This window comes from Urocampus carinirostris, chromosome 16, assembly GCF_059441175.1.
Source record: "Urocampus carinirostris isolate Australia breed hairy pipefish chromosome 16, RoL_Ucar_1.0, whole genome shotgun sequence".
NCBI lineage: Eukaryota > Metazoa > Chordata > Actinopteri > Syngnathiformes > Syngnathidae > Urocampus > Urocampus carinirostris.
The window spans coordinates 23,143,881-23,156,553 of NC_142364.1; the positions used below are offsets into that span (position 1 = coordinate 23,143,881).

Genomic DNA, 12,673 nt, shown 5'->3' on the forward strand with positions numbered 1-12,673 from the left:
CACCAATACGTAATGACAAGAAATAGCGCAGTAGAGTTAAAAGAGGCGATGATTTAATATTATGAATTATTATAAATTTAAATTATTGGATTCAGATTAAATTCTTAGCGCTCCAATAAACTATTCCTGTTTCATCTTTTTTGTAGTTGGAGTTGGCATCTTGACTGCATTTGAATCAGTCCTATTCTTACTTTCACCATTTACATAACAGAATACAAGAAAAATGCCAGTCCTTGCGTAAAATTACTGTCCCCCATCCCCTTGCCTCCTTCCTTTAGCGAGATGCGCTTTAATTTTTTGTTTCATGCATTAATATTTCAATATTAAATTGAATTGTTATTGAAATCAACGTTGTAAAACATTGCATGTAACAAGAATAGACATGACACTCCAGGGTAAAACATGTAATACAGATTTTAAATATAGGAAAGATAAGACAATGAGGATAAATAGGCAAAACATAGTAACTTGTTTAATTAGTCACAAGAAAACTGGCTTAAGTTAGAATAATACGATGAAATAGAATAGTGCATTGTTATTTTTCCACGTAGTGGCAGATAGGGCAAGATTTTGTTGTGCCTCAATAAATGGAGTGAAAATTTAAAAACTACATTTCATATTTATTTGTGTTGTCTATGTGTGCTATTAGAACTGGTTTGATGATCTGAAACCTTTGTAAGAGATACATATGCAAAAACACTGTATTCAGAAAGGTAAGAAATACTTTTTCACAGCACTGTAAGTAGGTTGGTAGGTAGGTAGGTTGGTAGGTAGTAGATATGCAAGCAGGTAGGCAGGCAGTTAAGAAGGCAGGAAGAAAGAAAGGTAAGTAGGTAGTTAGACAGAAAGGTAAATAGGTAGGTAGACAGAAAGATAAACATAATCGTAGGTAGGTGGGTAAGTAGGTAGGTAGGTAGGTAGGTAGATAAGTAGGTCGACAGGCAGGCAGGCAGGCAGTTAAGAAGGCAAAAAGAAAGAAAGGTAAGTAGGTAGTTACACATAAATGTAAGTAGGTAGGTGAACAGAAAGGTAAGTAGGTAGGTAGAAAGAAATATAAACATAATGGTAGACAGGTGGGTAAGTGGGTAAATAGGTAGGTGGGTAAGTAGGTAGGTAGGTGGGTAGGTATGTAGACAGAAAGATAGACCGAATGGTAGGTAGGTAAATAGTTAGGTAGGTATGTAGGTAGCCAAAAGGTAGACAGAAATGTACTAAAGTCGGTAAGTAGACAGAAAGGCAGACATAAAGTTCAACAGAAAGGTAGGTAGACAGATTGGTGGGTAGGCAGGTAGGTAGACAGAAAGGTAGTCGGTAGGTAGTTTTATTTTTTTGTGCTATGTAGCTAAGATTGGCTTTCTTGTTGGCTAACTATCGAGAAGTTGTTTTTATACCTAGCTTCCTATGCAACTACAATAGCCTTTCTGGTTAGCTATAACAAGCTAGACACCACTGCAACATGTTCAATTGTCTTTTATTCGGCTGCTCTATTGGTAAAAGTTGCACTCATACTTTATGAGAAACGATGGTGTCTTTTTTTTTTCCAAACCTGAAAATGTATTTTACTCCAAGCGATCAATCTTGAATTTATCCAGTTTAAACCAATTACACAGCTTAATTAAATCCATCCTAACATATTTTTAAACGTAGTGCCGCACTCTAATTCATCACCATTAATGAGTATTTTTCCGGAATATTATGAGTTTCAAAGAAAGAGCTTCGACAGATGTTTCTGTTGTGGAAAAGCAAAGGCGGGTAATGAAGTTGCACTGTTCAAAATGGAAATGTATTCAGCTGCTGACAATAAACAAATGTGTTTCTCGCCTCCGTCTCAGGAGAATGCAGCTGTCATGACGGCTATTCCCCGGATCTCGTCCATAAGCACCTCTGCGTTCGCAGTGACTGGGGTCACAACGAAGGGTAAGCTTCACGCGGCCCCTCGTTTCTTGAGAAGCGTCTGTCAAAACGCCTGAAGAGCTGTCACACGATATCAAAAGCCTAAAGGCATCATGACAATTTAATTTCAATTTCATAACGTTACACACGGTGAAAAAAAATAAAAACATATTTGATACATACAGACGTTGCCCTACTTACAAACGGACGATCGTTCAGAAGTTGAATTTCTTCATAAGTCGCTTCAGTGCTATATTTTGTATGTTTAAGGTTTATATAAGTATTTTTAAGGCTTGTATAAGTAACCTGTATTTCGTTTGTAATAAAAAATACAAAATTCATAGAATATTGTGCTCTATAAAGATAAATAACGTTAAGATTAACTGACTTTAGGAAGATTAACTTCAAGAGTTAGGCGACTTCCTCCTCCGTGGTAAAAAGTGGCCAAAGAAAAGCGATCCAACCATTTTCTCAACCGCATCAAGCTTTCTTATTCCAACTCATTTCAAAAGGAACGGCTCGCCTCTTCTTTACACTTTACACCAACCATATGGAATGGATGCACGAGATATTAAACAATAAAAATGCCAAAGTTCTTAGCGCGCTAGAGATACAGTACAGTATATGTAGTATGTTTACACATGAACAAGGAAGAAGAAGTGGATTTCTTCTTTGGGGTGGATGCTGGGTGACCTTTTTGAGCGCCACCACACGCCGGTAGCGGCAGAAAGAAGCACTACAGTACTGTTCTCTCCTCGGAAAAAGGTGCACATTATACAAAATGTAACTGAAAAAAATGTCCGTATCCACCGTTTTTCGTAAGTCGAATGGTCGTAAGCAATGTTCCCTCTAATTTTCCACGGGTCTGAGCGTTCACACAAAGTCTGTGAGCAGCGCTTGAAACAACAGTGAGCAACCATAATCCCAAGTGTGGCAAGATAATTAATTATCAAACATGTCCAAAACTTGACATCAAGTTATTTAGTCGGTCGTAAGATACAGAACTGTACTTGATCACATTTTTTAGTGGAAATACAATGTTGGCAACAAGATTCACTTGATATAATTGGAAATTATTTGAATGCAACACAAACTTTTTCTTCTTTTTTACGTGTTTTTTTTTCTCCTTTTTTGTAAATTCCTTTAAAAAAACTCGTTGTGTTTATTTTTTCCGAGCTGTTACTTTTTTCTTTTTGTTCTCTATTTACCTTTTTCCTACATGTCTTTCTTTTTTTCTGTCTTTTTTCCAAATTTTCCCTTCTTTTTCTCTTCCTTTTGTTTTTCTTTTTTTCTCAGCTTTTCAGTACTTTTTCATTTTGGTATTTTTATATTTTCTTTTTTGTTCTATTCCCCCTTCCTTTAAGTCATTTTGCGCATAATTTTACATAGTTTTTGGTCATGTTGGGATTAAAGAAGCAAAAACAACCCGAAGAAGCGTTTAGGACCCGAAAGAGCCGGTTCATTTTAGTGAGCCGAGCCGAAGAAGCCGGTTTCCTGACAAACTCTACTAACTTTACTCAACTACGTTCTCCTTCGACTCGACTTCAAAATACCGCATTTATAACACAACGTCAGGGGAACTCGTGTATTTTTACCTTCATACACTGTAACTTTGACTTGAGTCGCTTCTTAATAAGTAATTTTGAGCCCTCATTTTTGTGCGCTGGCTAGATTTTCTTGTGTGCGGAGAATGTGCGAGCAGTGCGCAATTGCGCACGTGCGCAGTTTAGAGGGAGCACTGGTCGTAAGTAGGGGAGCGTCTGTATACAGTAATCCCTCGCAGCGTCGCTGTTAACTGTTCGCGGTTTTGCTATTTGAGGATATTTCTTATGCACTCTGTTCTGCATTCTGATTGGCTAAAAAGTGGCCCTGCCCCTTGCAGTAAAAACTGTATACATATGTAAAATAACTTAACTTACCTATGTTACAAAATGTTTTTTAAAAGCCATCATCTCAAAAAAACGCTCTGGACCGACTGCAGCCGGGCCCAAAAGGCAAAGGAAGATGCTTTCTATCGCCAACAAATTAGACATGTAGACACGCTAAAAGAAAGTAAAAGCAGTTTTCCTCTACATATGCAAGATGGTGACAAAATAACACGTGAAGTAAAGTGAAGAGTTTTGAAATGTTTAGAATTAATCTCATCTCATCTCATTAGCTGCACCGCTTATCCTCAGTAGGGTCGCAGGGGTGCTTGAGCCCATCCCAGCAATCATCGGGCAGTGGGCAGGGGACTCCCTGAACTGGTTGCCAGCCAATCGCAGGGCACACGGGGACAGACAACTCACTCGCTCAGTCACACCTAGGGACAATTTGGACTGGCCAATTCACCTGAAATGCATGTCTTTGGAATGTGGGAGGAAACCGGAGTGCCCGGAGTAAACCCACGCAAGCACGGGGAGAACATACAAACTCCGCACAGTAAGGCCGGAGATGGATTTGAACCCATGCAGGAGGTTCCCACGACCTCAGAACTGTGCCGCACACGCGCTAACCACTGCGCCGCCGTGCTGCCCGTTTAGAATTAATATCTAATCATTTTTACTACAGCCCAAAAAAAAAAAAAAACCTGCAAAATTATAAAATATATATTGTCAAACTAATTACAGGAGTGCATAATTCACTTTCTGGGCCAAATTGAGATTTTTGCCTAAATCAGGTTTCAAATAAAGCTGCTTTTTCTGAACATGTGCCCATTTCGGTTAGCCAATCATATGTCTCTAACCAATCAATAGTACTAGCAGGATTATTTTCAAAATTATAATTTAACGGTCCAGAAGTTGTTTATAGAACAAAAAATATCAAGTTCGGAAGTTTCATTTATTAATTGTGTGAGTCTTTAAATAGGGCTTGTTCTTTGGTTTCAATGTAATCAAATAAATGAATAAAGGTTTTTACTTTGTGGAATTTGAATTTCACAGGACAATGTTCGAACGCAACCTCACTGAGAAACGAGAGATTCCTGTATTTTGTTTTTAGAAAACATCTATCATTCGATGCATTTATAAATATGCTAAGTTTGAATACATAAGTGTTGCCATTCTTCAGACATCACTGTCTTAACATGTCATAGAGTTCAATCACTAGTGAGCTATTTTTAGAAATGTCCCCAATTAATTAAGTCTTTTGGGACACACCGTCACCTGCTCCAGTTTACTATGGTTTATAAGGGAAACCTGGGCTTTAATTTCATAGTGGGTCTTGAAAACATGTTTTAAACTACTTTCTTAGAAGAATATATCTTTTCCCATATTTTTTTGAAAAATAAATAAAAAACATATGAATAAATACATAAATTATATGTAAATATATAAATACATACATACATTTATGTATATTTTTAAATCAGAAGGTACAAAAAACAACAATTTTATACATTTAAAAATCAATAAATGAATGAATACAATAAAATAGACTAAAAAACAATTATCAAATACATAAAGTGACAAAAATATTTGATATATATTTTACATTAAAAACTGAAAAATAAAACAACAATATGCAAAAATAAATAAACGAGTCAGTAAATTAATGAATAAATAAATGCATACATGAATACTTTTTTTTATTGTTTATTTTTTTTTTGCCAAGCAGTTCAAATAAGAAGTAAAATCAGCAAAAATATACATACATAAATACATGAATCTGTACATGAATGAATGAATTAAAAAACATAGATAAATAAATAATTAGTAAATATACAAATACATAAAAAACATTTAGTTACGTGTTAAAGTTAAAGGTAAATATATAAGTATATAAGTTAATTCAAATTAAAGGTAATATATACATACATACACATATATATATATATATATATATATATATATATATATATATATATATATATATATATATATAATGTATATATAACTAAAGCAACAGTTTTATTAGGCCAGCGGTGTGTGTGTTTGTGTGTTGTCTATTTAACCCTACTTCCAAAACATAACCTGGTAATAACATAGTAACAACATAGTTATATCATGATAGGTTGTTACTTTAGAAATGCATATAAAACAGGGTGACCTTTGTGCTAATTAGTAACAAAAAGTGGCTCTAAGATTGAAAAAGATTGGAGACCCCTTTATTATACATTACAGATTGACAGTTTTTTTAAGTGAACAGTTGGTTTGATTCATTCCATATTAAATATCTTGCTTTTAAAATGAAAATTTTGATAACAGCGTACTTAAAAACTGCTTGATGTAACTTAAATCAAATCAGTTGAAATGTATTACTTTATTTGCCGTTTTTGTAAATCGATAAAATATTTAAAATACCGTATTTTCCAAACTATAAGTTGCACCTAAAAAAAATAATCTTTTGTGATTTACTTTGCATAGGTAAGGCCCACTCAACTATAAGGGACGTTGAATTAAGACTACAGTGAGAGCTAACATTGCATAAAAAAAAAAAAAAAAAAAAAAACATTCATAAAAAAAAAAAATCATAAAACAGAAATTAAAGTCATGATAACTAGTTTCACTACTAAAAAAATTATTTTAGCAACATTTAGCGCGTTAACCACAAGAGGACACTTGAATTCTACTATATGTTTTTTCTCAAAGGGACAACAGTTACCACATGCAGGTTAGATAGATAGATAGATAGATAGATAGATAGATACTTTATTCATCCCCGAAGGGAAATTCACTTTTCCAGCAGCATCCCTAAGCTGAGAACAATCGAAAATAACTGAGAACAATCGAAAATAACACGGGAGCTGCTGGAGTGGCTGCCATTCGTGACGGCGCCGGAGAAACGATTCAATTTGAATCATGTACAAACAAACAAACAATTGAATCATGTACAAGAAACGATTCAATCTGAATCATGTACAAACAAACAAACAATTGAATCATGTACAACAAACAAACAAAATATTTATGTTTCAATAAGTGGAGTGTTAATAAAATGGGGGGAAAATAATTTCTGATACTGATATAACCAGGTAAAACTAATTTTAAGTTACCTGTCCAAATGAATGTTGTGCCATCTCACCTAATATATGAAAATGTAAACAATTCAAACAAGAGTACCTAATTTTGTAAAAAACATAACCATAAAGAAAATCTTCATTTAAGTAATCACAATATGTTTTATACTTACAAAGCAACAACAAAAGAGGATTTGCAATTAGGGTTCAAAAGTTGGTGTTTGAGTTTTGTGCAACAAACATTTCACATGTCAACCACAAGAGGGCACTCAAAGACCACTCTTTATGTTTTTCAAAGGCAGAACACTTATCGTTTGCAAAATTGCAACGATGCATTACCAATTTTATTGTATGCAAGACACCCTGGAATAAAAGGTGCACGTTTACCTTTTTGGCCAATTTGGGGGTTTGAGGTTTAACTTATAGTCCACAAAATACCGTACAAAAAAAACAATTACTTTCAGTAGAATGTGTGTACATTTAACATGCAAACAGATTTCCAAGTCAGTATTAAAAAAAAAAACAGACTACCTGATCACTGGTCTATCAAAAACTCAAATTTCTCATAAAAGTTATGGCAATGTGTCTGAATCTGACCTTGGAAATCGTGCACGAACCCAACGGAGGTATAAAAATAAGTGGAAAGTATCGGAGCAGCCAGCTAAAACCGTGTTTAACGTTCCACGTTGCTGTTCCCCTCCACTTGTCATCTGCTGGATCCGGTCCAGCTTCAGATCTTGTTCCAGCTCACCGTTTTGCGGGAAGGTTGGTAACAGACGGTAATCACCTCCGTGCGCCCGTAAAGTGCCTTCCATCTGCTCCAATGAATTGTGTACTCGTGCCGTAAGCGTGCCACTATGTGATGTCATTTTTCCTTCTTTTTCCGTCAAGGCCTTGGCCGTACGCTAACCTTGAGAAAGGATATGACCTTGTTACAGGCGAACAAGCCCCGGAGAGGATCTTCAGGTGAGTTGCACAACATTTTCCCTCAGCCCATTGCATGAATTAAATTGAATTGAATCGTCTTTGTTGTCATTGATATCAATGTTGTGAAACATTGTATGAACTGTTGAGCAGAGGTCGCCAAATATTTCCTTTGAGGGTCACATAACTTTTTACTTTTCTGAAAGGGGCCAGTTGCAGTAATGCTCAACTGTAAAAATCTATTTTTTTCCAGAAAGCGACAATCAAATAACTCCTCTGAATTATTCACAGAACTAATGTCTGAAAACAAAAAATACCATTCACTCATTCGATACTGGATGTTTTTTTCTCTAATTCAGAGAGCTGTTGCCAGCCAATTTTTAAAGGCATACAGACAATTTAGTTATTTGGCTTTATATAGATGGCACATATCAAGAGATAGCTTGAACCCTCATTCTTTGTGAGAAAAAAAGGATGTTTTTTTTTAGCTGCTAACATTGTTTAGTAAACAATATTCGAACACAAGTTTCTAGAAAATAATCATTTACAAGAAAACTTCTGAGCGAAACAGTTTTTTGTGAAGCAAAGACTTTTGAGCAGAACTTTCACTTTGGTGCCTTTTTTTTTTGCATTTCTGGTACCTCCAATATTTAAACAATGCTTTCCATTAACAACACAAGGGCAATTTGTCTGTGAAATCACAGTTTATTTTAAAAACAGATGTACTGATGCATGAACTTTGCAAGAACTTTTCACCGCCTGGTGAACTGATCACACAAGCTTGGTTGCCATGGCGATTGTGTTCTCTTCGGGCGACCGTGTTCCTATGGACGCGCATGTAACGTCATCCCTCTCTGACCTGACAATGGGACGTTGTCATGTATTTACTTTTTTTAAAAAAAAGCTCCATTGAAGAGTTAACTGCTAGTATCAGTCCATATTGCGCGACTCCAACCACGCTGCTTCACTGCGCGATCAAAGCCCATCAAAGCCATTCTTGCCATCCAATGGTGATATATCAAACTGAAATCATTCTATGAAATGAAATGAAATGATCTGCATTTATATAGCGCTTTTCAAGTCAAGACTTCCCAAAGCGCTTTACAGTGTGCTTCACATTTCCCAATAGCGGCCGTGCAGCCATGTAAGGCGCAAACCTGCTTTTTGGGGATATTAGGGGTTCAGTGTCTTACCCAAGGACACTTCCACATGTAACACGGAGGAGCCGGGATTCGAAATGCGATCTCTTGATCCTAAGACGAGCGCTCTACCTCCTGAGCCACTGCCGCCCATAACGGGCTTCGTACTTACTGATGAACAGCGTCAAACCCTTTGTATTTTTTTATTATTTAATAAAACATTAAAAACACATCTTTTCATTATGGGAATAAGGAACAGTGCTTTCGCAAACACATTTACAGTATATGTTATGACATTGAATGAGTTGATAACATACATAATAACCAAATTACCCTGAAATGTTTGCAGAACAAAGTCGGAAATTATATAAGAACACTATTTATGAAAATAATGATAACCACGTAACACTGTGGGCTCTTTACAGAAAAAAATAATTTATTTTGTGCTGTGCACTGTCTTCACAGGTTCTGTCTGGTTGTCAGAGCACTGGATTGTATCTTATTATCACGATACCAGAGACAAATGGTACAATCAAGCTTGGGGAGTAATGAAATGCATGTAGTGGTGTTACATAATGAGGATACCAAAAGACGGTATTATATTCTGTTACAGTTACAGGAAAAAAATACATAATCGTATTACAGGTATATCTAGTAAGAAATTAAGGATTATTTTGCAGGATTACAATTTTATTTATTAGCATATTTATATAAAGCACCAATAGATGAGACAAAGAGAGATGATGCTAACACACAACACCCAAGCAACTACCTGACTTCCAATTATTTTTCAATGTTACATTGATCATTCATGTTGAACACAATTTTATAATTTATCAGCTCATATGGTTTGGGATTTAGCCAAAAGTAATTGAAAGTAATCAAGTTACATTATAGCAATATGATGGTATTAGGTTTCTGTTACTTTATGTTACATTTTTAAACAGGTAACTAATAACTGTATTGGATTACATTTTTAAAGTAACTTTCCGACCCTGGTTAAAATGACAATTATTTGACAAATTTATTGTCATTGTAACATGTGAAATGCTCTAGAAATTTAACATTTGTTCCTGGTATTGTCACTCAAGATGTGATAAGCAGATAAAACAATTCATTTTCATATCTCATCTAATGCCACTGGTAGTCCGGATATATCAGATGATTTGGCTCCTATTAATATTTGTTCCTATTTTAAGAATTATTTCTACAAAAAGAAAAACATGTACACACAAAATATTAACCAATTACCATCACAATTTCGTGTACTATACAGTATGCATATTTTTGATGAAGACAAATACATAAATAGATGTGATTATCAAATTAATAAACAAAGTGATCAAAATTATCTTATTTTTTTGTTAGACTGGCAGATAGTTTTGCTCATTTTAAAAGGATCAAGAAATATGAAAATTAAAATGTTTGTGTGAATCAGTGCCTTGATTTAAATTTAACAATATTTGATAATGTATGTCGCGATCAGAAATATTTATAAATAATATGTTCTTTCATATACCTTATTTTTTTGTAATACAATTACTTTCAATATATATATATATATATATATATATATACGAATGAACATTATCTGCACCGCTTATCCTCAGTAGGGTCACGGGGGTGCTAGAGCCCATCTCAGCTATCTTCAAGCAGTGAGCAGGGGGACACCCTGAACTGGTTGCCAGCCAGTCGCAGGGCATAAAAAGACAGACAACTCACTCGCTCATTTACATCTAGGGACAATTTAAACCGACCAATTAACCTGACAAGCATGTTTTTGAAATGTCGGAGGAAACCACAGTGCCCGGAGGAAACCCACGCAAGCACGGGGAGAACATGCAAACTCCACACAGGAAGGTTCGATCTCATGACCTCTGAACTGTGTCGCACACGCGCTAACCACTGCGTCGCCGTACTGCGTATATATATATATATATATATATATATATTGCAGGCCATATGTGACCAACAGACTGTAGTTTAGGGAAAAATCCTGTTGACCGCCTTGCCCAGTATTTTTTGGTTTTCTGGCATGTGTTTGTGGGTCTAACGGAGCATAAAGATGCCTGCAGAGGAGCAGACACAGCCGGCTGGACACGATAATGCAATTCATGCTGGGGAGGAGTCGACCCCCACTGCGGGCCCCCATGGATGTCTCCATTCAAATTATTTCACAGACATTCTTTTTCTTGAGAAAACCCATTCGTATACAGCAAGGTTCAACGACTACCAGTAGATGGATTTTATCTTGAGTGACCATCATTTGTTGTAACATATGCAATACACCGGCATCAAAATAACCCAGGAGTTTAGGTTATTTCCCACTTCTTTAGTCTCTAACAGATACCTAATCTATTTTTAGTAATTACATTAATCAATACTCGACTTTATTTGTAAAGCACATTTAGGCAATCAATCGCCACTCAAAGTGCTGGGTAAAACAAATCAAACAAAGCCTCTTTCATCCCTGCCCAACAACCCAAAACACCTAATAAACATCCACACATAATGGTTTGAATACAAAAAAAGTAGAATATGATTATGGCAAGGCACAAAATAACCATGTGAGGAAAGGGACCTGAAGGAGGCGTATTCACACCGATAGGGATGACATAATATGGCCTCAGGATTTTCAGCAATTTTCAACCAGTGTGTCTCCTAACATGAGAAAACACTATATAATTTAAAAAAAAATACAAATAGAACAGAAACAAAAAATTGAAATATATATATCATTATTAAAAGCATAATGTTATTTATTAGTAAAAATACATTATGTTGCTGTAAAAGGTTAAAAATTAAACAAATGAAACTTAATAAATGTGATCATTTAAAAGCTAAATTAAAAATGGGTATTCAAAATGTCAAGGTTCCCCGCAGACATGATATTGTCATGGTTGCCATGGCGCCCAATTGGCTGCACCCGTGTGTGTCACGTTCGCCATGGTGCACAATTGGCCCCTCCCGTGTGGTGCCAGCTGCTGCTCGTTGAGAGATTGACTTTCTGTCTGGATAAAGCTCAGCGCTCTCTTGCTCTTGCGGTTGTCAGCCCATCAAACAAAATTCTGCCCCACAAGACGTGGGTTCTGAATTGGTCCTGTTTTCCTGTTGAAATCTCCAGTCCAGTATTGTTACTGTTTAATTTCTCGTCCAGTTTTCTTTTCGTTTATTTTGGTCCTGTTTGTTATTTTCTCCAGTTTTCGTTCCTGTCTAATTTCTCCTGTTAGTTATCGATACCCTGATTTGTCATCAATCCTGTCTGTCCCTTCCTGTCCGGTATCGACCCCACCTGTCCGTTATCAACTCGGCCAATTGGAATCGGTATTATCGGTATCATCGGTCTCATCGGTCTCATCGGTCTCTGGCTTCCTGTCCTTCCACACTAGACCGGCTTCCTAACGTGCATGACTCCCCATTTCCTGTAAAATAAAAGGCTTGTTTGAGAACGTCACGCGATTGGGTCCTGTATCTGTTTTGGTTCTGACAGATATCTTCCGGGAGACTGTTCCATGGGTGAGGACCAAAGTGGCCTAATGCTGCTTCACCAAAGGTTTTGGTCTTCACCCTAGGAGCAGTCAACAAACCGCTGCTAGAGGCCCTCAGGGACCGCGCGAGCTGATTATTAAAGCTCAAGAGCGTTATACATTTAAAAACTAGTAAAAGCCCCTTAAATCACAGAGCGCCAATGCAGCGATTTTAAAACTGGTTTGATTGTGAACCATCCCCAAGGCACCCATAAGCACATGTGCTGCTGAATTTTGTAGTAGATGCAAACTGG

At 36.3% G+C, this 12,673-nt stretch overlaps 1 protein-coding gene across 4 annotated transcripts in view; it reads left to right on the top strand.

Annotated features, from left to right (window-relative positions):
* astn2 (astrotactin 2) overlaps positions 1-12,673 on the top strand; it is a 391,785-nt gene that overhangs the window by 212,117 nt on the left and 166,995 nt on the right. For all 4 annotated transcript variants that reach the window (XM_088355421.1, XM_088355422.1, XM_088355423.1 and 1 more), the window contains 2 exons: positions 1,833-1,917; positions 7,721-7,795. In XM_088355421.1, the coding sequence (XP_088211547.1) occupies positions 1,833-1,917; positions 7,721-7,795 (160 nt within the window). The remainder of the gene's footprint in view (positions 1-1,832; positions 1,918-7,720; positions 7,796-12,673) is intronic.